The sequence below is a fragment of the Syngnathoides biaculeatus genome, chromosome 17 (assembly GCF_019802595.1).
Source record: "Syngnathoides biaculeatus isolate LvHL_M chromosome 17, ASM1980259v1, whole genome shotgun sequence".
In the NCBI taxonomy this organism is placed as follows: Eukaryota; Metazoa; Chordata; class Actinopteri; order Syngnathiformes; family Syngnathidae; genus Syngnathoides; species Syngnathoides biaculeatus.
The window spans coordinates 11838237-11865297 of NC_084656.1; the positions used below are offsets into that span (position 1 = coordinate 11838237).

At 40.4% G+C, this 27061-nt stretch overlaps 1 protein-coding gene and 1 long non-coding RNA gene across 5 annotated transcripts in view; one reads left to right on the forward strand and one right to left on the reverse strand.

Moving 5' to 3' along the window:
- LOC133490618 (uncharacterized) overlaps positions 1-27061 on the reverse strand; it is a 58156-nt gene that overhangs the window by 26493 nt on the left and 4602 nt on the right. Inside the window, exon 3 of one of the 2 annotated variants that reach the window (XR_009792254.1) lies at positions 5861-5927. The exons of the other annotated variant lie outside the window; for it this stretch is intronic. This is a non-coding gene — a long non-coding RNA (uncharacterized LOC133490618). The remainder of the gene's footprint in view (positions 1-5860; positions 5928-27061) is intronic. 2 annotated transcript variants of the gene reach the window in all.
- Positions 183-14381, forward strand: nt5c2l1 (5'-nucleotidase, cytosolic II, like 1). Of its 3 annotated transcripts, none has more exons than XR_009792252.1 (19): positions 183-316; positions 1861-1934; positions 2295-2412; positions 2518-2613; positions 2740-2831; positions 4067-4124; positions 4211-4304; positions 4394-4447; positions 4652-4735; positions 4824-4859; positions 5115-5213; positions 6080-6146; positions 6287-6457; positions 6544-6595; positions 7882-7942; positions 9358-9534; positions 11033-11115; positions 11212-11367; positions 13709-14381. XR_009792252.1 is itself a non-coding variant. In XM_061800897.1 (19 exons), the coding sequence occupies exons 2-19, from the start codon at positions 1900-1902 to the stop codon at positions 11222-11224; spliced, it is 1425 nt and encodes a 474-aa protein (XP_061656881.1). In that variant the 5' UTR covers positions 183-316; positions 1861-1899; the 3' UTR covers positions 11225-13465. The 3 variants fall into 3 exon arrangements, 2 of the variants coding, with proteins under 2 accessions (XP_061656881.1, XP_061656880.1); XM_061800897.1 differs by lacking the exon at positions 13709-14381 and adding an exon at positions 2176-2210 and having other exon boundaries at positions 11212-13465; XM_061800896.1 differs by lacking the exon at positions 13709-14381 and having other exon boundaries at positions 11212-13465.

A 27061-nucleotide genomic window follows, 5' to 3' on the forward strand; every position in this document is an offset into this window, starting at 1 on the left:
GCACTGCCGAGCATGACTCCCATGAGGAAAGTCCTAATTTTCAACCACCACTCAGAGGTGCAGCCCCCGCAACGCAAGTGCGTGTGCGCCTCTGATAACACAATCTGCATGACAATCTTGAAGCCTGCAGGCCCCTCAACCCATCATCAATAATAAACAAACAGGAGCGGGGAGAGGCAGGGGCACTCTGACACTGACGTCACTTGGATAATTAAAGGTTACGTGCTGATTTTTCGACGTCAGCCACTTGAGACGCCATGGCCACAGAAAGCTGCTTGTGCGACGACTCCAAGGTGACCAGAAGCATTGGGCAAAAGTGAGTTTTTCATTTTGTAACACTTGAAACTAAGACACATATCACATGTGGAAAGATTATTATTATTTTTTTAAATCTCTGACTGCATTGTACATGAATAATGCAAAAATTGCTTACTTTATTTCTTTTTGATGACTTCATTCTTCATTGGTCTTGAGACTTACTTACCACTGATGCGCTTGAACAATCTAATCCCGTGAGTTGTGCTCAAGATGCTCAAGAAGTAGTTGAGTTTAAGAGTTTAGACAAGTTTGTGTTTGTGTATTAAATATTCATTTAGCCACCTTTACGTATAATCAGGATGCTCAAAACTGGACCATTGAAGTCCCAGAGAAAGTAAAAGGTTTTTTGACTGTCAGTCAATGGAGGCGAGCCTGAGAAGTGCTGAAGACACGATAAAAGGTATTGTCTCCACGCAGGCCTACTGATTGCGGAATGTCATTCTGGACAAAACAGCCAGATTAAAAGGAGGAGGAAGTGGGCCTATAAAACGGGGAAAACTTCAGAAAACCTGCAAAAAAAAGATGACAAGCAAAGATGCTTTGCCATTCTCTTGTTGGCAAATATAAACTAATCAATACATTGCTTTGGAAGTGCAAAAAAACAAATTGTGGTACAAAACACAAAAAACAAAACCCGAAACACTCACATTCATAAAACACAAAAACAAAACATGAAACCCTAACATTTCAGGAAACACACAAACAAACAACAAAACAAATTACAATAGCTAACACCCGAAAAGGGAGGGCCCCATTTCACAAAGATTCTTGGAAATCCCACGGCCTCTCAGCAAGACCTGCCCACGCTTCAAGGTGATTGGCTCCTGCGTCGGGGGAGGGTTGCCTATGCTGATGGAACAAGATATACCCATCCGAAATAGTGATAGTATAGTTTGACGCACTGAACAGCGAGCGTGTATAGCCGTTTGATGATCTATAGACAACAATTGGACTTGATCACATTTTTAAACCATAAAAAGAGTTATAAAGAGTTAAAATAGAAGCAGGTCACCAAAGAGAGGATGCTGGCTAGAATGAAAGGGAAAACGTGGATATTTGCAAATAAACTGCCGGCTCCTTTCATTTTTAGACATTTGAATGAGTGAGCGATCTAACTTGCATACATTCTGGTCAGGTCGATCGGGGAAGAAGTTGCCTAACCACGCTGAAAGCTCAGTTCATTCGAACTGTGGCTTGGGTGGTTTTCTTGGGCAGCCAATCAGTCATCCACTGGTTTTGATACAGTTCAGAATATAAGCTCCGTTGACGTCGCTCTTTACACTCAATCAAAATACAGAGAATCTTTCACCTACGATGAAAGTATTGCACATTTCCAGGTTTGCAAGCCTCGGCTCAAGCCATTTAACATAAGCACTAAACTATATTCATAATCTATAATGTGGCTCTCGATGAAAAAGCAAAGCTTGTGACCTTGAGATCAAGTCCAAGGTGAATTGTGGACTTGATCTCAGACAGTGAAGTTGAGTTGTGGTCATATGTCGGCTGACCTCATCTACTGCGCGTTCTTGTGTTTCATCGCAGGATTTTCGTCAACAGAAGCCTGACGCTGGAAAACATCAAATGTTATGGCTTCGACATGGACTACACGCTCGCAAGTAAGTACAGCAGTGCCTCCGACGAACTTCACGATAAAATGGTATAACAAATTTATTTCTCAACTCTAGTGACCAAAAGGATCATTGAAATCGATATATTCACAATCACTCATAAAAAATGCATTTTTTTAATTCATGTTTTAAATGCTGTATACCATAAGTGTTCTATATGTTATTGACACCATAAAAAATGCTAAATTAGCGTGCTTTTACCACTGGGAAAAAAATGTCATTAATGCAGAATTCCCAAATGCATCCCTACAAACCACGTGACATGTAAGACAGCTCTTTTGTGCAAAATGAGGTGTCTTAAGATAAAAAAAAAAGTCATGCTGCAGCCCTTGTGCGTTCTTATCAAAGTGTACAAGTCTCCAGACTACGAGAGCCTCGGCTTTGAGCTGCTAAGAGACAGATTGGTGTCTGTTGGCTACCCTCACGAGATTCTGCGATACACGTACGACCCGAGCTTCCCTACAAGGTGCGTTTTTCCTCTCCACTTCAATGGACATTTTCAGTTGTGACCGGTTGGCTTTCATCAGTTCCACTGTCACTGCCACCAATCATGTCCCCCACCTCGCCTCAGGGGCTTAGTGATCGACACCACCTACGGCAACCTCCTGAAGGTGGACTCAAACGGGAACATTCTAGTGTGCAGTCACGGCTTTTGGTTCCTCAAAGGGTAATGATTTTTTTTTTTACGGGTCAAAAAACAAAATAATGTGATTTTATTGGGTTTGTTTTGAGGAATACAAAAGGATAATTATTGTTCCAACAATGACCAAAAAAATGTGTTTATGCCTTCAAGCAACGAGATTCATCGCTATTACCCCAACAACTTTATCCAAAGAGATGACACAGACCGTTTCTACATTCTCAACACGCTCTTCAACCTGTCAGGTGTCATTTTCAACACTTCTTTCTGTTTCAAGACCTGTGGTTCACAAACTTTTTACACAATAAGTACCACCCATCATGACCAACAGCAACAATGTAATGTAATAGGCCCAAATCTTTATAAAAGAGGAGTCAGAGATGTTTTATTAGTCAGTGAAACATTTGCACACTTTGACCATCAAAGGGATAGTTCACAGCTTTTAAAAAGGTCACTTGTATTTGTTAAAACTATCAGCATGACTTTAAAGTAGCAGTAGTAGTACATGAACTCTGGGGGGGAAAAAATATTCTGGCACATCTTGTACCTCTAATTTGATTTGGAAGAAACTGCCATGCTGCAGTGAATGCAACAAATCATAGACAAAAGCGTCTGACTAACGAGGCGTCAATCATTTCTCATTTACTCATGAGACCTCATGCTGACCTGTTACCTCGGGCTTTGGGAGCTTTGTTGAAACGATAGTGGAATTTTCACCACCAAAAAATAAAAATGGCCATCCCTTGTCGAGCAATTAAGCACAACAACAGCAAACAGAAGCAGAGAAAAAGAACCTCAGGCAGCTGAGAGGATTCAGAAGCGGCGTGGAATTAACAACAGTTTTGCTCAACAGGCAAGTTGATATTTAAATGATGGTATGCTTGAAAAAATGTAAACGTTAAAAAAAAATTATGAAAGTCACATTTAGTTTTATAGTAACACTCCAACAGGAATAAGATGTTATGCTGCCATCGTAGCAGCTGATGCCAGAGGACCTGCAGAAACTTCATGCAACTCTACACAGGAAGCTCGATGCAGAGACTTCAACCCCAACCCCAAAATTGTCAAGACAGACAAACCACTTTGTTATTGGGCTGCCTTGCCCTTTAATTTCTTCAATTTAATTCTATAATGTTCTCATTAAACTAAAATTGGCAAAAATAATTTCTTCGCCAAAAAAGCAGCGCCCAGAGAGGTAATTAAAGTGTGGCTTGTTACCACATTTTGGAGTGTTAAAGACAAGTTTAAGTTATTTGGAGACTTGATTAACATCCCAGTAGACACACATGTGATCGCTACACAATGTTGTGTGTGTGTGTGTGTGTGTTCATGTTTATGTTCCAGGGAACTAGTCGACTTCTCCACTCCCATCTGCCTGATGCAAATCTGTACATAGTATTGTTTGATATTATTCTAAAAAATGCATTTCTACAAATAAAGGCCTCGCTTTCACTAAACCGTGCTTTCCATCTGATCGCAGAGACGTATCTCTACTCTTGCCTGGTGGACTTCTTCACCAAGTGTACCAGATACAAATGGTGAGTCTCCACCTTTGGTTACCCTCCTAGCGCAATCATTTTCTTTTGCATCCCAAATGAAAGTTAACCAAACTTCACATCCCCAGCGTGCTAAAGGGTTACCACTATGGTGACCTGTTCATGTCGTACAGAACCATGTTTCAGGATGTTCGAGATGCGATGGACTTCATTCATGACACGGTAACGTTTTTACAACACTAACATTATTTTTGTTTTGTTTTTCGCCTCGTTGATGAATAATACGTGTTACATTCTGTGTGGTTATGCAGGGCATCCTAAAAAACCAGACCATCAAGAATATTGACAAATACATCGTCCAAGATGTGAGTCAAAAAATAACACAAAAATACAACAAAATAAGATGTTTAATTTTGTGTAACATACACACAAAAAAATAAAGTGTAACACTTGTTTTTGTTACAGTTTTTTTTAAATAAATTATGGTCTATGATTTTACCTCAACATTTGGTACATTTAAAAAAATTGTATTCAAATAAATTACCGATGACTAAATATTTTTCTTACAGCCGAATATTATCGTTCTCTTGACCCGTATTAAAAATGTGGCCAAAATTTTTCTTGCCACCAACAGTGACTACAAATACACGGAGGTAAGCCCTCAAAAGATGACAACCTGTTACAAAGGTGACTTTCAAACAGACTAATAACAACTTTGAACTTCTTCCTCCCTTCATCCAGGCCGTGATGACATACCTTCTTGAAAACGGTAACAAGGTACGATCATTTTCCTTGAATATCCATACACAAAAAAGATAAATGTGGTAAAGCACTAACATCTGATTTAAAAGATTGTCTTGAAATAAGCCCCCAACTCCACCTAGCAAGGTTAGCACTAACAAATCAAAGTGCATCCCGGCTAGTCCACAAATATCAGACATCTTAAGAACGTGTAGCGTGTTCGCCATTGCAACAACAGAGCTGTTTGTTGTTGTTTTTTTCTCTGCATCTGCTTCCTCTCATTTTGTGCAGTCTGGCGAGTCGTGGCGCTCTTATTTTGACCTCGTCGTAGTGGATACGAAAAAGCCGCTCTTCTTCGCTGGGGGCACGGTGCTCAGACAAGTCGACACGGTATGAAGGAATTCCTGCTTCCTGACACTTTAACCGTCCGCCAACACCGGACTGGACAGTATTACAGTAGCTACATTGAAATACAACCACAATCTTAACTTGGAAAACTGAATTTCCCATCGAGATCAATTACACTTGGAACAAGTCGTACAACAGTAATATCTTGGCTATTCGCAAATCTCTACTCACAAATCCACCCTTCTTTCTGTAACAAAGGGTTAACAAAGATCAGGCACTGACACAGGCAAATGCAAAATTAAACCAACCACTGGAGTTACATTTTTTTTTTTTTTAAATAGCACACACATAGCGTATACAGGTACACTCCACCACCTTTTGAACATAAGCAACAAGCACAGCGGGTAGTGGAAGACACTAAAGCGGGGCACACACATAAACCAATTTCCTGGTGAATTTTTCTCCCTTCATGATCAAAGTCACAAAAGCCCCGGCAAATTTTTCATTGTCATGTGGGGTCTCTCACATCAAAAAAAAAACAAAACAAAAAAAATGTGAAGATGTTAAAACCAGCAACAGCAATAAACACGACTTAACAGAACCAACTCTGCCTGAGTACTGCCGATACTCACAAACTACCAGCAAACACTGGAAAAAAAGGATTTGGACTGAAAAAGAAGTCTGATTACCTCACAACCACCATTGGTGGGGTCTTCTTCTTTTTGTTCGTTAGTCAGAAGGAAAAAAAAAAACAATCTGAAAACAGCCAAAGGAAAAGCCAATCAGTGGCAGAGTAATGCTTTTGATGTGTGGGTAAAAATCAGACAATTTGACAAATTGTGTCGCATATTTGTCGTAAAAAATAAATGAACTTTGGAATTTTTTTTTTTACTCTATTTGGGGTACAGAACACAGGTAAACTTTGCATCGGGACGTACACCGGTGCGCTCCAGCATGGAACCGTGTACTCTGGAGGTGAGACTAACCAGGACTTGCCATCTTTGATTTGTCACGAAAGAATGTAGGTGTAACTAGATTTACTTATTTTAAAAAAATAATTATATATATATATATATATATATATATATATATATTATATATATATTTGGCCACAGGCTCATCAGACATCGTGTCTGACCTGCTGGATGTTAAAGGTAAAGATATCCTCTACGTTGGGGATCACATCTTTGGCGACATCCTTAAGTCGAAGAAACGCCAAGGCTGGAAGACCTTCCTGGTGGTACCAGAACTCACCAAAGAGCTTTATGTTTGGGAGAAGAAGATAAGTATGCCTCACTCCCATTTTAATGTTCCCAAGAATTACTTATTATTTTTACAGTTTTTAAAAAATATATATTTTTTGTTTTTGTAGATTGGTTTGAGGAGCTGAAACGTCTGGACATTTTCCTAGCTGAGATTTACAAGTATGTAATCAAAAGCTGGTTTCTTTTACAATATTCTCAAAAGGTTTGGGATGATGGACTTTGGAGTGAAATTTCAAGATGAAGCAAAAACTTGTAGCTACTTTTACAGGTGAACTTAGCTTAACCTTATCTGAGCCTTTGAATGCACACCTCAAGGTGTTCCAAGTTTTACCACTTTTTGTACAACTAGCTACTACTGTTACTGCTACTAGAAAAAGAGATGCTACTTTGTCTTCCATTTTACCTCTGCCCAAATGTAATTCCACGTTGGAGCCATGAAAATACTGTATATTTAAAATAAATACTACCATCAGCAGCCACACCTGCCTGTAGCCTCAATGCTCTTGTAGCTGTTGAGTCAGATTTCTTCCCCTCCCCTTCTCACACTTCCACCTTTGTTTGTATTAGGGAATGATTCATTTAGTTTTTTTAATAACAGGAAAAAACCAACAACAACAAAAAAGTCTAATTCCTGTAGATGTGAATGTGTGAATATTTTATATATGTATTTTTTTGGGGGTCTTGCAATTCTCACGTTCTGCTCTCCCGGGAAAGCTCTTTCGATAGAGGCACTGCGATCAAATTTTGCGTTGCGTCATGGGTAATTGTCACCATATATACTTCCGGTTTCGTCTGCAGATGTTTCTGTCCACTGGTCTTAGGCACGTTTTTACAGTGTAAAATCATATTTTACCTTCTTTACCATGGGCTTCAGGTGTGCTGCAACTCAATGCAAATCTGATAGTCGTAAGAGTGTCAAAAGATATCCATGGATGTCAGCTGTGCGTGGGCTCAAGTGGCCTAAACATCACAGAGGTGAGCTCGATGGAAGTGCCTTGTGAGAAAGGGTGGGAAAGATTCCACTGGCTATGTCGACGTGTTCAATGTTGACAGGCGTACCCGCTTGTGCTCAAGACACTTTGATCCACAATCTATAAGAGATGACAACATTTTGTCGGCCATTTTGTGGGTTGCTATCGAAAAGCGGAAGTGTTGATGGTGACACTCGGTGCAAAAATTGACCACAGCGCCTCTAGCGAATTAGCTTTTTTGGAGAGCAGAACGCGAGAATTGGCTGGTAACCAGTCCGAGGCTGGGATAGGCTCCATCTCATACACAATCTTAATGAGGTACATTCTCTGACGGGAAGAGATTTGCTATTTAACCAGTTTTTCAAAAAAATACTCAATAAAAAGCAGTAAGACATGACCTTTGTTGGCATAAAATGAGCATTCTCGCTGGTTTCTCGCAGTATTGACATGAATTAAAAATATTGTTCAATGCAGGCACCTGGACAGTAGCAGAAAGAATGCTCCTGACATCAACAGCATTCAGTACAGAATGACGGTAAGGTTGCCAATGGATGGATCCGTGAGAATGATTGACAGCTCCCTTTTGACCAATCAGTGAGCATCGTTTTCTGAACTCCGCCCGTGCTGCCAACAGCCGCGATCCTTTACCCACAAACAAAGAGTGTGCGCGGTTACTTTAAGCCTCTGAATTGCGAGTGTAAAGTCCTGCTTATGTCCGATCCGGAAATATGGTGATTCGATGTGGCTGGGGAACGTGTAATGGAGACGAGTGCTATCCAGAGAGATTACTGGGAGGATATCTGGTGTGCTTTCCCACCCCAAAGCGTAATTTAGATAAATGTAAATGGTGGATTAAGGTTTGTGGCCGACCTCACGACCAGCTGAACGTATCGAAGATAAATCAGCAGAAAGCCATCTGTTCCAAGGTAAACTATTCAATTAGTTGGTGCAACATTTATAAAGGAAGGAGGAAGCTCTGCCTGAGCCGGGCAAAACTCAAAGCTTCCAGCCGCACCTCGGCTCTGCTCTGAAGCGTTCTTATCTATCATTCAAAACATTACGTAAATACAAATATTTTGGGCCTACATTTACGTGTACAGTACGTACGTTTAGACCGATAGAGGACACGCATATTGCCATAATTTACGTAAATTAATCATCCACTATGAACGTAGATATCATTTCGAATCAATGTTTATGGAGCGTGAAAATGCAAACTTATCATGCTTTGCATGAACAATAGGGATCACAAATCTTATCGTATTTGATGTCCAACATTAGTTTATGAGGTGGTTGATTCTGTCGCATGAATGGCCAACACATTGCAAAAACTTTAACTGGCGTTCCCGTTTGTGAAACCTTGACATGATGAATATATCCCTGTTGAAAGTAATTCAGGCCTTTCTGTTCACTCTTTGTTGATATTTCTGATACCATGGGCAGTAAGGAAACAGAAATACTATGGGGAATTCGCTGTAATGAATCGCTCATAATAGGCTTCAGCCGCACTGCGTCTGCCATTTTGATTGGTAGCTTGGGGCGCATAACAACAGTATCTCAGTAGGCGTGGCTTAGGCACCCTGCGTCGAACTATCCATTACTATACGGGTTAGCTGAACCGTTTAGTTACACTACATACTATCTTAAATTATGATAAAGGTTTCACTACACGTCTTCATTGAAGTTATACAAAAAAAGTCTCTCACCATGGGAAATCTTTCATTTGAAACAAGTTTATGCAAGCAAAATCCCAAATATGAAAATCCAAATTCAAATTAATTTTTTTTTTGTTTGTTTGTTTTTTTTTGGGGTGGGGGGACACTGCAATATTTTGAGTTTTCTGGTGAAGAATTTTTTTCTCAATTCCGAAAAAGCAACAACATTTCGTTAAAAATTGTGATTTTTTGTTTTGTTTTATTTTTGACTGTCTGAATGCCCCCCTGCCCCCAGATTCTGACCTCCTGGATGGACATGTCTTACGGCCAGATGGGCAGCCTACTTCGCAGCGGCTCCAGACAGACTCTGTTTGCCAGCCAGCTCATGCGCTACGCTGACCTGTACTCGGCCACCTGCATCAGCCTGCTCCACTACCCCCTCAATTACCTCTTCATGGCTCCTCCCGTACTGGTCAGTCATCCTTCCCTCACATCGGAAGTACAGAGCATAGCACTTGTCCTCCAATGGGTTGTTTTCCCGTGACGTTACCCGTTGTGCTGCCTCGGATGGCGGCCATTTTTTCTCCCTGAGCTCGATACTAATACATACCCAAGGTGGACGACATTTTGTTTCTTATTGCATTTATTGAAGACGCGACCGACAGCACATCAAGCCCAGACTGACTACTAGGCTAACTGGCATACACAAATTATGGGACTCAGGTCTGCGTCACAAAGGTGCAGTATTGTGCTCTTTATCTTGACGTCACGTGAAAACAACCCATATTTAGGGAGTTCGTGGTTAAGTTTAGCTGTGTTAAAATCTCCTACAATAATAAGCGACGAATCTGGGTGTTTTTTTTTTTCAAATATCGTTTATCAGCGTGGCGGTCATGCTAGCTTGATTGGCTTGAGGCAGAATATAAACATCAACTAGGATAAAAGATGTGAACTCACGTGCCGAATAAAACGGCTTACAGTTCAAAAACAGCGACTCTAAAAGCAGGCTGCAGTGTGTGGTGAGCTCTGTAACCTCCGTGCACCATTCCTTGTTGAGCTTCTTATTTTCGTTTCGGTTTAAGCATATTCCACCGCCTTTCATTTTCCGTGTTAGCATACAGGTAAGTGCCCATTTAAAAACTTACTTTGTCACTAACCTGTATGCTAACACAGAAAACGAAAGGCATTGGAATATTTTTTTTTTTTTTAATATCGAGTCAAACTCCATTTATTAAATTTTTTTTTCAAAAAGTAAAACCTGTATATTAGTTCAGCACAACCAAAGCGAAATGTTCATTATTTGTTTAAAATTTTATGACAATAGCAGAAAGACAAAAGAATAAACAAATCCAGTATTTTACAAAATTTGCAAATATTTCAAGTGACTAACAAAAAAGGTTCTTCACTGTAATGTTGGGCTTCTGAAAAGAGTATTGGGTAAGCCTGTTAGCGCGGCGACACAATCAGCACATTGAGGTTGAAGCCGGAGCAGCGTGATAGCAGCGTTGACCACTCGTTGGGTACTCGTCCACAAAGCCAAGTCTCCGTGAAGCACAGAACCGCAGAACGTCTAGTCTTTCGTCTGAAGCGTTAGACGATGTCCCCGCTTTCAAGGCGGACTTGTACCCTGGATTGCGAGCCTCTTCGTCGCGAGGCTTTGAAGAGCACACCTACTAGCAACTCTGGAAAAAGCTTCATCAAATTGGCGAGAGTTGTCGGAAAAAAAGTCAGAAGAAGGCTCTCTGATGGTTAGCAAGTCCTCTCTTGTGTACTTGACTCCCGAGATGCCCGTGAAACACAAAAACACAAAGAGTAATGGAGAGCATTCTGGAGACTTCCACACTGGTAGGCCTTAGGTAGGGACCTTAAATGGCGGCATGCAGTGGTGTATGGGTAATTGGGCAAAAAATGTGACGTCAGTGAAAACAACCCATTGGTCAAACGGCAAGTGTGGCTCTCTTCCTTCCCAGATGCCCCACGAGGCCCCGACACTCAACTCTGAGGACTTCCCTTCGACGCCGCTCGCCAACTGTCAGTGTGAGCAGACGCTAAGGTAATTTTGGTTTGTTTTTTTTTGCTTTGCACCAATTGTTTATAATATCAAGAAAAGTAATATGCATTATGAACATTTTTTTTTCTCTTAAAACAGCGAAAAAATATGAGAATGAGAGTTCCTCCAGAGACTTACTCGCATGTTGGAATGCTTTGTGGCAGACATGAGGAGACAACTGGTTGCCTAATATATGGCTCCGCCTGCTGGATGGGAGTTGCTTTTTTTGATCCACTATTGAGTGAACCCCTGAAGGTGCATCAAATAAATTGGAGTATGGTAGCAAAGATTTATTTCAGTTATTTGTGTTCCCTTTTGCGCTCATAAAAAAGTATGGTAAAACAAAGAATACAATGATAATGCCAAAAAAATGTAAGGTAAAATTTAAACATTAAAAATATCCTAAATGTTTACAGATCTAGCTCATATTGTCTCAATTTCACCTGCAATCTAACTTGAATTAACAATAAAATAAACAACTTCTGATTCATGTTTATGTTGAACAACATGTTGACCCTGACTATCAGTTTTGTCTAAATGGTAGGATATACAGTGGGTATAAAATTTCTACACAACTCCTATTCAAATGCCTTTTTTGTCATAAGAAATGAGTCCACAAGAAATAAATTCAAACTTTTTTCCATTCTGAATGTAAAACTCATTTGCATTGAAAAAAAAATTGCACTGGAAGGAGAAATAAAAATAAGAGAGAAAATGTAGTTGCACAAGTTTGCACACCCGCTTATAACCTGAAATGTTCGGAATTAAATGGCCACATTTTTGAGCTTGTGGGAGTCAGCACACACCTGCCGCCATTTTAAGTGTCTTTGATTAACCACACATAAAGATCAGTTATTGTTATAAGCTTTTCACGACATTGCTCCAATTGATTTTCCTTACCAAGCATGTTTTCAGAATGTAAGAAGAAAACCAGAAAACAAGAACAGGGAGAACATAAAAAAAGTCACACTGGCAGGTTGGAGCAAATATTCCAACCTCTGACCGTAGAACTACGGGACTCATTACTGGGCCCTATAGTGCTGTAGAAAAGTCTAGTACAAACTCACACAAGGGCTTTGAGCGCTCCAAATAAATATGCAAACACAAAAACTGCGAATGACACTTGTACTTAAAGCCCCTCCTCTTCAAAAGAGTTCTGATCTCCGTTGGTTGGCCACTAGATGGCAGTAAATCACCATTGCAGCAAACCTGCCCATCAATCGCTCGCTTCCACGCCCTAACAATATATTGTATTGTATGGAACTACAATTTATTGAAATGCAAATATACATACCGACAATATCACAGTATTCTTATGAACCATTTACAGCTGGATCCAGACGTGAGTTTGTTTTTTTACATTCCACACAAACAATAAATACACGAGTGTACTTTTTTTTTAATTACAGGGTAGTATGAAATTGGTTGTTGTAGTCAATCACAAACCTTTACAAATGCAGTCGTAAAGTCATGATTACAGAAAATATTCCTTTGAAGAACGCTTAGCCATAAATTGAAAACAATCTAATAAAAATTCAGTACGGTAGTAACTGAAGGCTTACGCCGCTGGCTGATTAAGTCATTGCGCGACATATGTGGAAAAAATTAGAAGACGCAAAAGTGACGAAGTTTGTTATATTTGAACATAAAGATCAATTGTTATTGTCTCACTAAAGCAACACAGGCTGCTTTCAAACTGCTGCCAACTGTCAATTCAAATGAAGAAGATGAAATTTCTGTCTACTTTACTGTGTACTCAGAATGCTAATGCTAACACAATCCTAACAAGAATGACAACTACCACTAACATGAGCAAAGGTGTCCATGCGAGAAGCAACATATTTTGCACAAATGAGATAGTTTTGTCTTTGGTGCATCTTTTCATGCCTCCATTTTTTAAAAAGGAAACTTTACACAGCCTTTTAAAATCTAGAACTAGATTAGTATCTTTTTTTGTTGTTGTTGCAATTATTACTCAGTCATGTATTTCAGGACAGCTTCTAACCGAGATAACCAATAGATGATTTCCATAGAACATACAGTAAAGGAAAAAAGAGATCAATGAATCCGAATGGGGATTTATTTTCCCCCTATGTTACTTCTTTTGTCTGCCAATAATTATTCAGTGTTTACAAATAAAAATGTGTTCATCTATCTATGACAGTGACACAGTAGCAGACAGAACAATGAAATGTTCTTCCGCCGCATGGTGAAAGGAACAATAAACTTGCGGATCCACTTGTTGCCATTTGTGCAACAAAATAAATCATAGCTTGATGTGCTTGTATTAACTTTGTGTTCAATTAAACGGATCCAGATTTCAAAACGGAGTATGGCATCCTTTTTTTTGGGGGGGGGGGGCATTTTTGCTTGGTGCTGTGTGAGTTTTGAGACTTTTTTTTTTATGTGGATCCCTTGGCTCAATAAAGGTGAAAAAAATAGATATTGTTGAATCCTTAACATATAGCTTCAGTCAAGGTACCTCTATAAACTGTAGTGATATATATATTTTTTATTTTAATTTGTTTTTTTACGGACAGATAGACTATAGGCAGGGATGGTGGAGTGGTTCACATTTTTTTCACTTGTTTTCCAGAACTTCACCAGACAAGTTTGGAGAGCTGGCTCACTGCTCATATGGAATTTGTCTCTTCTGCAGAAGTCACCACCGCCAATGTGTGTGTGTGTGTGCAAGTGTGACAGTTTGTGTGTTTCCTTGTGATTAAAACAATGAGAGAAACAATAAGAGCAATATAAATCAAATAAAAATAACTGCGACAATAGTAGTGTGAAATGTGCAAAGAGGGCACAGCATCTTTGGGTGAGGATTCTGAAATGTTGATTAAGGGTCTGAAAGCAGACGGCGGTTCAGGACTGGATTTCTTTTAAGGTGGCTCCATTAAGAAGGCACCGAGGGACACCTTCATCTCAACACAAAAAGTTGATGGTGATGCAATGTGGACGTTATTAACTTGTTCTTTCGCCTAGAACGTGAAACGAAGTCCACAAGAGGATACACCCACTGCTTTTATTGGTGCCGCCTCCTTCTACAACTGCACACACATAGGCGCGCACACACACACACTTCCCAGATGATTTCATTTCCTGTATCAAGGGCTATTTCGGTTTATTTGGATTTCCCTCTTCATTGTCTGCTTGTCGGCTGGATTTATTATTGTTACTGTTTGTTTTTGTTTCGCCCTCCTTTTTAATAATCATTGTGTTGTTTTGTTTTAGTAGCACTTGGGTTAAATTCACACATTTCATATATATATATATATATATATATATATATATATATATATTTTTTTTTTACTTGGTATATTTATTCATCATATCTAATGCTGCTTTTCATGGTTTGGTGCACTACTTTAGAGACAAAATTATTTTTTCCTGTATATTTGATTTTAAAAAAATCAGATCATACATTTGGAATAAAAAGTCTAAAAAGTGGAATTATTTTGTCTGAGGTATTTCAACGTCTCTAATCTCAATTGGAGGTCATTGACACAAAGCATGCTTTTTAAATACTTTTCTTTTTTAAAAGAACTCTAAATTTAATTTAAGACACAGTGACCTCAAACATAGCTTTGTGTTCACTTATACTTTTTAATAAACCGCATCGAAATATCAAAAGGTTGAAGCAACTATTCCCATCTCCCGTAGTCTTACCAGCAAATACAATAGTAAACATGTGATCACAGTATAAAATTAGAGATATTTAAACCTAATTATTTAGGTTACTTTCATCTTTCCAAGTGGAAGACCACTTTGATAATTCAAGTTTTTCTGGGGGAGGGGGCAAAAAGAGCACTGCAATAGAAGACAAACCTTTCACCTCATTCTTCTTTACTGTAATTATGTGACTTAATAGTTATTTTATTATTTTTTTACACTTTACAAACCCTGTATCTCTCCTCCAGCCATAATTTCCATATTTACATGTTAAGTACATATCTTGAATCATCATCATTGGAGTGTTTTACAGTTGGACTTGGAAGGTTTGTAAGGCAAAACAAAAAACAAAAAAAAAAAACGTTTATATTAAACAAAGGTTTAAATAATTGAAATCCCATTTTTTTTTAAAGCAAATAGTGACTGTTTTACTTCCTGGCACTTAACCTGTATGTTTCTTTTCTTTTTTTTTTTTTTAAACCACCCATTAAAAGAACAAAATATATCATCTTAATTAATAAGAAGCTTGGAGCAACGTATTTTACTAGGATTGATAAATTGTGAGCACCAAGTTTTTGGAAGTACTCAATAGGCAAAACAATTTTTTCTCCACTACAACTTTAATACAGACGCACACAAAGGTACAAATACACGCAAGTGAAAATATGGCGCTTTCTTTTGAACAGTCGTGAGCGTGACTCTTTTGCACTTGAAAGTGCTTCTTAGCAGCCATGTGTGGCTCTCATGGCAGGATACTGTGCGCTCTTGTGTGGACTGCAGATGCACAAGCACCACCGTCCCCCATTCCACACATTCCAGGATTTCCCAGCAAGCATTGCAAGCAAGCCCAAACAAGTCACGTTCTTGCACAGGGGCGGAATTTCACACAGTCAAGTGACTTGCGGCGGCTTCTCTGTTCTTTTTCCGGGGGCCCTCGACCGACGCTTTCCCCGCCGTGGCGGTGGGCAATTGCAGACAAGTAAATGAGTCACTTTGCTTCATGACCAACATGTTGGATTTTTTTTTTCTTTAAAGCTATATGCACCAGTGGTCTTGGGGGATTAAAAGTGTCTTTTAGCAAGGTGCAAACAAACAGGGCTCTTTGGTCGGGTGGTTGCCCCCGGGGTTCAAACACGAGGCACAAACGGGAGCACTGACACCTAATCTCAACACAACCTTAGAGAGAGAAGAGGACAACCAGAGGGACGGGTTGGGGGGAGGGCGAGGGGCCTACATTCCTCCCCTAACGCTCCCCCTTACTTGCTATACACTACAAGGATGCTGAAAAACAGAGAGGCCCACCCTCGCACCACTTCTGCCTTTGAGCAAAAGCTGCCACTCCCGTGTCGCCGTGTTTGATGACACAACAACGCAACGTTGCTGGAAATAAACCTCCTGTTACTGTTGAATGTAATAAACAATTTTACCTCAGCAAAGGGGGCTTAACTTTACACTGTTTGCTGAATTAAGGCCACACAATAACTACTTCAAAATTCCACTAAATGTTTTTTTTTTTTTTTTTTTTTTTGGTGTGGATTCCCAACCACGGAAGCAAACCAATGCTGGTGAATGCCACATTCTTCTTGAAAAGTATACAAACGGGACATTCCTGGGCTCACATTCATTCGTTTTGTTTTTTTTAAGCAAATGCATTCCAACAATATCCAACTGTAAAACGTGTAAGGTATGGTACATTTGATTCAAATAAGGATTATTAGATTGTTGCAGGGTTCTCAGTCGCAGACTGAAAAAAAAATGAAGGGGAATTTGTTTTTAATCACTTTTGCTAATATTTCATGGACTAGTCTAAATCCTGCAAAAGCATAAAGACTTCTATGACCCCCATTTGGTTAATATAAACTTTTCCATAACCTCTCAGTGATTTCATCGAAGCGCACGAAAATTGAGGGCAACATTTTCGTTTTTGCAAGAGGTATATAATCTGTATGTAGTGGGAATTTTGAAACTATACGAGAGGGGTCTAGACTCGCATGGCGTGCCCAAAATATATCAATGTTGGAAATATATTTTTTTAAACTTGTAAGTTGAGAAAAAGCTTGAAAAAAAGACAAAAATAAAGTTTTTTTTCCCCAAGTTTTTGTAAGGCCACCAAGGAGGTTTCTTTCTTGTTGATTTCACTAACGTTGCTTAACTCGTTACCACAAAACTTCAGAGAGCAGGTAAGGTCGGTACCGAGGAAGATGCTGTTGCATTTTGTGAGACAGACCTGAATATGAATTAAGATTGCAGACACTAGATGGATTTTTTTTCCCAGCTTTGAGTGGCCATTAAAGAATTTTAAAGATTTTTTTTTTTTTTACATGTAAATCCAATATTGTGTGGAACAAAGAGGCACGTGCAGGACGTTATGTCATTCTAGATTTACAACATCCAATAAGGAGATTGTTTTAATTGCATTCTATTATTATGATAGCTGAATGAGGTTAAAAAAATTACTAATAGCTACTAAACTTTCAATGGCGAGAAATAGGTAAGGGGAGAACCCTTCAGCCTGCAGATCTGGATAAAAGGTGCAGATCTAGTTCTTTGCTGTTGTAGGAGCTTCTTCTTTTATTAGTTTGAATTAATCTGTGAATAAAATTACTCAAAGGGAGATGTTTCAGTCATTGAAATTTGAATTGTTGGGGCTCGGTTGGTTCTCGTTTCAGTTTATCCACTAAAACTATTTCCACTAAACTTTCCCTCGTGTTGCCGATACAAGAATTACTTTTTCACTTTTTATGCAGGCATAAAAAGAAAATATTCTTGCGTATTTAGCAGACAATACATTCATTCTAATGGCCAAATTCAGACAAATGCGTGGGGGTGGTTATCTATGAAGGGGAATAATTTTGCCTTGGTGGAAGCCAACATTTTAACTATATTACTTCCACCGAAGAATCCGTTTGCATTTGGTTTGTTTTAAACCAAGACCAGATCTGGATAAACGTGTGGATCCAGAACTTTTTAATAATTTGTTTTCCTCAATTTCTCAGAGAATTCATGATAGGGAAAAAAAAAAAAAAAAAAAAAAAAGACAAGCAGTACGAAGATGGACATTTTGATAAAGATTGGGATTGTTCTGCCTCACGGGAGGACTTAGTGTTTTTTGATATGTTCACAATCTTTAAAAAGGAAACAAAATAAGGGTGACTCACATTGATTGGTCAGTTAAAAAAAAAAAAGTGAGTAAACAGTGCAGGAGGCTCCACCACCTGCCACCAGCCGTCAAGTAGCGTCAACCAGTCCACTTCCACTGGCTAGTTCTGAAGCCAAATGCTATGACAATACTATTGCACTGCTAGAATGGATGGTACAGTAGTGCAACATTGTCAAAGCAGCTGACCTCAGCATGTGTCAGCACACGGACAGCATAAAGAGATAGAGAGCAGAGAGTGAGAGCGGGGGGTTGGGGGAGACGGCCATTGTTTTGGCTGCCAATCTACATTTCAAAAGGTTTAGTTGCAAAGCTATTTAAATAGTCGGAGGCTATATGATTGGTGGTTTTAGCTAATACGCCAAGGGTGGGGAAGCTACGGCTGGTGGACCATACGGGCCCAGTCAGGAGCATTTGTTTCGGACCCCCATGCGATGGGAAAGCAAATTCATATTTAAGAACAGCCCCAAAATGCTCTTCGTATATGATGATAATAATCAAGATATAGTAATGGAAGTTGATCGCATGAGGCCACTTGGATATTTGATAAGTGTCAAATTCTTTTAACTGGAGGGTTCAATTGGCTCCACTGGAGCCAGGCCGCGATACATGCTAATAATTCAAGTTGGAAGCTCTTTTAGCTGCTGCACTAAAAAACAGGATGTTACATTAACCCAATTCCTGAGTTGTATGCGTTGGGTCAAATTTCTGGGCCATTCTTCTGAGAAACCAAATCGGTGGGCCAATTGAACAATTTATGGGGCTTTGCATTAGAACCCATTGCTGAGCTCGTTTTGACAAGGTCATATGTATTTGTTTAATTTTCTGAACGTAACTAACGTAGTTGCTGGGTCAAATTAACTAATTTTGTTGACTTATCGATCAAACCTACACGGTGGGTTTCGCATTCACATCCCAGTTTAAGTTTGATTGGGACCACCATGCAAATCTAAAGTCCATAAATGCGAATATGGAATAATAACCATTTACTTGTTTTACAATTGTATTTTCTCCATTAATTTAATACTTGACTTAAACTGAAACAGGGAAAAAAGGTTCCCCACCCCTGTAATAAACATGCAATCTTTTTTTTAATTCCTTTTTACATTCTAATTCAAAGAGTGGTGTGGGTCCATCAACCAATGCCCTTTTAATATTGCACTGCTCATCCCCAATGGCCAGTAGTGCAACAGAAAAAGGGCAGTGGTCAACAACCATGGAGCCTCCATTGCACAAAAAATAAAACTTGAATGAGAGGATCAAAAAAAAAAAAAAGTTGGATGACCACAGAAAACGTAAAAATAGCACATGCTGTGTGTGACTGAGGGGGGGGGGCACATTAACAAAAAGCTGCTGGTGTGCTGAATTAACTTCCTAAATTTAACTGCGTTGCTTATACTCTCCTGGGAGAAAGGGGAATTTCCCGGCATGTGGGCCCATACTATTCTCTTCAGTCAATGACATGCATTCTAATTTGGGGAGGAGCGGGAGGAGGGGTTGGGGGTTAAAGAGAGCAAGAAAAGGAAAGAGAGGAGGGGAGGGGGTGCACATTCGAGCCTTCCACACCTCCACTACCAAACTCCCGAAATCGTTCAATCAGTTGCAGCTCTCGCGAGCGTACGTTTTCGCCAGAGCAAGGTGGGAAAACTAAAGTTGGAAAAAGCACGAAAACCTCTTTTTTTCCATCCCTCCCTCACTTCAAAAGTGCACGTGAGGGGTTTGCGCAACGCCGTCTGTGGCAGCCTGTTACACAACGTCCACTATCCATAGCATGAGGCGAAAAACGAGAACATCATGTGGTCGCAAGCTGCCGTTTACCTGCTCACCTACTCTCTCCGCCATGTCTACAAGGAGTGCGCGCGGCCTATGCGCCTCCTCCACGCCACTCCAGTCCAGTCCATTCCACGCCACGCCACGCCAGCCCGGAGTCTCGCTTTCCTGCCAGCTCACCGCGCAACACTGACGACTTGTTAGATTGCACAACAGGCTTGGCTGCACGCACACGCCCGCAACGTGAAAATGTAACCCCACACCCACCCCACGACCCCTCCCCTCCTCCTCCCCACACCTCCCTTCTTTTCCTCCCTATCATCGGATACCTATTAGGTGGCCAAATAAGGTGCACTTTATCCTCTTCAAGTCCACCCACCACTCCTCCAAACCACCCACGGTCAGTTTTCCACGCGTGGAATGAAGTTTTCGCGCGAGATTTACGTATAAAAAGAAGCTACAACTCACCGTGGAAATTAACCCAGCTCCCCTCCCCGTCACACACGCACCCCCACGCCTTTTTTCTACCTCTTGTCTTCCCACAGAATACTATCAGCATCAGAATCCGTGCATAGGGCATGAAAAACAACACCGACAAGGGAAAAGCGAGCCTCTTTCCTCGAAATCACGCCGCGTGGAAGGGGAAAAAAAGGAAGGGGGGGGCTAGATGGCTTCGGTACTCGGTGTCCTCGCGTCGTGAATAACCGCACAAAACGGAGCCGAAAAGCTTCCGAAAACGAGCATCGAATCCGCATGAAGCTCCTCTTCTTCCTCTAGCGTAGGTGCGGGTGGAAAAAGTGTTCCACGGCACACGTAACACACACGGCCCTCGCGCATACCGGACTCCATCTTTGACTACTTGACATTCACAAGCTGCCCAGGCTCCCGTCGCCGCTTTTGCATTGCCGCGCGCCCATTGGCTGCCTCCTGCGCTAGTCCGTGCAGATTGGCCGGCCCGGGGCTCCCTCCCCGCTTCCTCCGTGTCGATCATTGGTTGAGCGTGACGACGCGTCACCCGGTGCAGCGAATCCCAGATGAGCTGTGTCCCATTCACAAATTCCACCGAAGCTCCGCCTCCACCGCCTGGCGGTATCCTGATTATTTTATTCACTTTTTTTTTTTTTTTTTTTTAGGGGGGACCGCTTAAAACAAGGAGGACTGTCCATGATATTATAATTGGCCCTTAATTGCCGTTAGCGACGCTGGACATTTCGTCAAATACGACTTCTGCTCGCTTACATCTGCACTAAATCTGGATGAAGACAACCGATATGGATTTGGATTTAAAAAATAAAATAAAATTGCGTAAGTGCGCACGGTGGAGTCGAACCGCGGCGCCACCGGGGTGACAAAATGTCACGTCATTTTGTCACCTTGTTGGGTGCACAAAATGGAAGCGCGGCCAGTTCCCCCCCCCCCCCCCCCCCCCACCCGTGATTGACGCCCAGAGAGGAGAAGCGGCCTGTGAAATTTGGCATTCCTGGCCCAGAGGAGCTGAAATAATGGCATTATCCCGCGGCTTTTTTCTCCCCTTCACCCCCACTCGGTCCACTCAGATCTGATTGTGCAGCCGCTCGGTGCATTTTCTCTCTCTCTCTCTCTCTCTCTCTCTTTTTTTATCTATAAGGCGGGGCGTGATGAAGGTCCGACTCTCCTCTTCTTCCTCCTCCTCCTCCCCAAGTGTCGCGTCAAAAGCCACACAAGTTAATTTCAGCCCCGATCCACGAGATCTCCCCGTTTCTCCGTGGGCGTCCCCCAAGTTCCAATAATAAGTTCTGATAGCGACGGCTGGTGGTCCACAGCGTCCTGCTGGTAATACACAAACTGCACCGGGACGCACAGTCGAGCGGCGAATTAATGTGTAAACGCCCGATTAGCTCATTCATTACCCCCCCCCCACACACACACACAGTCGGCTGATGGAACTATAATGTAGCTAAGATTAAAACGTTAATAATAGGGGAGGATAATCATCTTCTTTGGATATCATATTCATTCAGATGGATGTTAAAATTCCCTCCAAGACAAAAACACATCAACAAACTGAGTACGATATGTTTAAAAGTGTTGCTATTATCTTAAACAAACAAGGCAAAAAAAAAAAATTCAAATGCCATGAAATTGGTTTTTTAAAAATAAAGATTACAATACAAAAAGTGCACACATTAATTGTTAGAACTAATTTCATAACAAAAAATACATAGTGTTTTTAGTTTCTTAATGACTTCTACATTTGGATAAACTCAGTAAAGGTAAATTAAAAATAGATCAACTGCTTTGTAATTAACTTCAGATGCTTTCTCCCCCCTTTTTTGCCAATTCATTTGTTACATTTTCTCCCCTCAACCATTTAATAATGGATACATTTAAATACAATGAATCTAAACAATGCAAGGAAAATAAATCTTTTAGGATTCATAATTTGGGAGAATAACTACACTACCGCTAATTAGATTATTATTGGATTATAATTTAGTCAAACTGATTTTTATGTTATGTGAAGCAGTCATGTCGTTACATTGAATAATTGTAAAATTTGGAAAATGACAAGAAGGATTTAAAAACACTGTTTCAGTGTGTTTTGTTTATTTCAGTGCAGTTTGTGACCATTTTACATGTCCATTTTAGTAGCTAATAAATTGGTCAACACAATCATATGGATTGAATGTGTTTTACTGAGAGGCAACATTTTTAAAAAAGACAAAAAAAAGGCCTTACATGTGTTAATTAATAACTAATGACTGAGATTGTTTTTAATCCAACTATAATTAGAAGAATTGTGATGAATGATAGGGTTAAAAAAAGTATTTTCTGTTTGTCCCTTTTGAAAAAGTGAACTTTGGATGGGAAAATATTTTTTTTATGATCCAATCACATGATTTTAAAACAAGAGAACGAAAGAAAAAGAAACAAAGAAAGAACAATAGAAAAAACCACAAAGACAGAAACTAAGAAAAGGAGGGGGAAAATAATTCATGTTTTGAACATTATTTTTGTTCAATGCAGTAGTAGTAGTAGTATGGCTGCCTGTGTGTGAGGTGTCATGTGGGGCTGGGTGAGAAAAGCCTTTTAAAAGACACCACTTATTGTTGCACTTCTCTCTCTTTTTTTGCCCCCCCAGCAGCTCCCATCCTCCCCAAATGTACCTCCTTTCTTCCTCTGCACTTTGACCTCTTTCTTCCCCTCCCCCATCTGCGCCACCACACACACATGTAGGCATATTTAGAGACACACAGCCGCCTCTTCGCCACCCCCCACCCCCTCAAAACTCCCCCATCGGGCCACAGCAGTGTGATGGATCGTCATTGATAATTTGGAAGAAGCTCAATGGTGAAGTTTTGGGTGGCTGTGGGAGGTTTCTTCTCTTTCTCATGAAGGAGCAGTGGCTGCCCCCCCTTCTCCCTCCCCCACTTACCCCTCCCTTGAAACAGACTCTATGGATTGCATGCATGACATTCCAGCTGTGTGGGTGGCACATTTTTTTTTTTTAAACTGTGTCTCCAATAATACATAGCAACCCGAAAGAGCGAGGCAGGGCCAGCCGCCATCTTTCTTCAGCCTCCATTTTACCTGGCTGAAAATAACCCCAAAACATTAGGTACACCTGCACAATCTAATGAGAGCCCAAATGTGAACTTTTATGAAGATAATGAGACTCCTATATGCGTGCAACTCCGCTCAAAGCCGTTTCTAGGAATATAACTCAAAATAAGGCAATCCAAATGGCTCCGTATAGAGTACTTGTACGAAAGTACAAAAACCAAAGTGAGCTTAGTATTTATTTATCAAGGCACAATGATCAATAATTAGGTCAATAAGTAGCATGTTGAAGGACAGAGACACTGTCTTTATGTAGTTTAATAGTGTTACTTTGCAAACTTTCATTTCAGAGAGATTTTGTTCACTATTTAAAGGACAAATTTGTATCAAGATACATTCTGGGTAATAATTCACCCTATGAAGCAGTCAAACTATTAGAAGCAGCTCTCAGTACGATGCGGTTTGGTTCCACCTCCCTCCAAACGACAAGGCCAGACTTTTTATGAAATCACAAGCGTTATTACTTTATTAACGGCAGAATGTTTGATCTCGCTCAGCGCGGCTGGTATTTTGCCGCCTCAGGTGAGGCGGGGCGACGCGAGACGACAAAAGCGCTGCGATGACAACAAGGTGTATCGCTTACCGGCAGGCTGGTTGGAATACGACGAAGGGACAACAAAATGGAACCAACTCATCAGTCAGCAAGAAGGGGATGAAAGAAAAAAACAACATCGTGGTAAGAATGTGAATACTGTATATCAAAGCAAGCTAACTAAATCAACACCGATGTTTTATGTTGTTTCCTTTTAAAGTTGGTTGTCCTGTCTGGGAAGCTTCTTGCCCCCAGGGGCTCTAGAAAAGCCCCTGGCTGTGAATTTACTTCATATATTTTGTCGCTGTTGGACTGACTCTTTATTTAAATCAAAGAAATCTCTTGAGTAATTCTCACAATCTACCCCCACCCCCTTAAGTGACCAACATGCATGTGGGGAAATGCTTTATTTTCCCCCTCAAAGTAATAAAAACAATAGAAATCGTCATCAGTACTCAGATAAACTTGGCCACAGCGCCTTGGTGAATGCAGAACCTTCGAGACGGCGCTTGAATTTAACTTTTTCCCACTGTTGTGGGCGGTGTGCATATGTACGTATATTTTGTTGTCGGGACTGACTCTTCATTCATCAAAATCCTATTAATCGCGTGAGAATTGTTTTTTTTTCTCTCGAGCGCACAGGGGCGATGAAAAACAATTCACAGCGGCGCAAACGGCATGCGCCAAAGACAACAATCTGCTTTGATTTATGTTAATAACTACTGTTTCTAATATTGTGAGGCCCTCATTTAACTCAATAACAATTGCACACACTTCTGATAATGTATTGCTAGAATTATGTTAATAATTATAATTCTGAATACAGTCCTTGTGATAGAGCTCATTAAATTGTGCAAGTGATGTTGTGTCTTTTGAGTGTGTACACAGTAGATAATGATTACAGAAAGTGGAAGATACATTTTTTCCTTTTTTTAAGCAAATGAACACTTCATTATTTAAACCAGCTTGAAGTAGGATTCCATAAAAGAACGTTATTTCCATAATGAACTTGATCATCTCTTTGTTGTTCATGCGGTCATGATTTCGTTTATGCACTGGAGCGATACGGCTCACAAATACAATATTTTGTACCACTCACTAACTTGTTAACGAAAATTGGTTCTTAATGGCTTTGTAAGTGCTGCAGGGACGATAAGAGAGTCATCATCAAGAATTTGGGGCCCTTTTGCCAAAGGTAAAAAGCTTCATTTTGCTGGACAAAATTGTTACATAAAAAGTTGGAATAACAACTGCAGTCAATGCAACTGTTATCATCATTATTATTATTTGAGTCTGAAACGTCTTAAAAACTGCAAAATTTAAGAAGTGCACAAGTTAGGGGGGGTAGTATTTGATTGTACCAAATAGTAGTACATTTTGACTTTTTCTTGCAAGAGAAAAAGATGGCGAGCCACTGACACTCGCGGGGAAACGCTTGCATCCCGGCAGCCTTTTGATGTTGAAAATAGAAAAATCATTTGTCCAGACATTTTGGAAACAATTTTCAACACTGATCGTTTTCTTATTTTCTATAGACATTAACTTATCTTAACTATGGCCCTCTTCGCTAAATGACTACATTACTAGAAAGAGCTTTCAGCATGTGCACCGATGGCCACATAGATAAAAAGCTTCTAGTTGACTCTTTATCATCTAAATATAGCATTGCCAAAAACATACGATATAAAGATATTCACACCTGCCCTTCTTTTCCAAGCAAAATACACAAAGAAGTGCAGCCGGTGCGCGAACGGTGACCCTGAAACGCTCTCCCGTGTTCACTTATTGACAAGCGCATTGATTACTTATTGATCACGTCTTAGCGTGCATGCAGGAGGCCTCGTCCACAACTCGCACTCGACATCTTCCTTTCCCCGTTCGTACATACGTTCACGCTACTCTTCCTCCTCCCCCTTTCCACTTCAACTATAGTGCATGAGCAGAGTCCAAGAGGGGGAGAGGAAAAAAAAAAGAAAAAGAACTCGAGCCCATTAAATGAACTTCAGAGGAATTCCTCACTTTACATACGGAATGCACTCAGGGTCGAAGGGCAAAGGGCCAGAGGGGAATCTGCCTGCGCCCGGGCAGGCAGGCAGGACGGCCTTATTTAAACAAGCCTGGAATGCCTGCTTTGCCTGCTCGCTTGTGTGCAGGAACAAGAACAAGATGAAGAAAAAGAAATCGAAGCAACGCAAGAAGAAGAAGAACCAGAAAGGATACCAACACGAGGGCCAAGAAACAGAAACACTTTTTAAAATGAGCCCCGAGGTGTCATTGGGTGTTGACAATTCAATTCAATTCAAAACGTCCCTACACTTACTTTTGATTGAAAATGTCACAGTAAAAGTTGCTTTCAAAGAAGCATTAAAAACATTTTCTCATTTAGCCACTGCAAAATATTTAGAAGCTGCTCACGGCGAAGTTCCACAAACCCACAAGAATAAAACATGTTCTGTTATGCTTCTGTTATGTTATTTCTCATCAACAGCAAAAACGCTGCCAAGGTAATTGTTTAAGTATTTAAAATGGTCCACAACAAACAAACAAAAAAATGCATAAAGAGCTTATAAGTCATTATTAACTCAACTTCTGTTGCAAGGTGATATGCTGATTACACGACATAAACTAAAGTTTCTTAGTGGAAAAATGGCTTGTCATTACTTTTACTAACTTGAAAACGAATCAACTTGACACAAACCACAACAGTGGCTCGTTATTAAACTGTTATGACTATTTCATAATCCCGACTATATTCGTTAGGAACGGTGCTGGATCTCATTGGAGTGTGCAGGTGTACCTAATGAAGTGGCCGGTGACTCTCCTGGCAATAAAAAATAAAACCGCCGCTGTTGTCGATTGCTCATTTTGTTGCTGTTTAAACTTTAAAATATCTTGCGAAATTGTTCTCAACAAACAATATGCGACATTGCCTCGCTGATTCAACTCTTCTTTTCCTCATGCGTAGAATCATTATTATGTTTTTATTTCATTCAATGCCCACACAGGTTGTGCTTATGGAGGTCCTGTTAACATGAATGCACGAAAAGACAGATATGTTTCTGTTCGTGTGCAGTTTGTGTAACTTTTTGGGAATTTCTGCACGCTGAATTTGTCGCTGTGAGGTAGGGGCCCGTTTAAAAGAGGCCCTCCAAACAAGTCCCAGCACTTTTTGAGAAACAAACTTAGCCAAACTGCAACAATTGGATTGGATCATA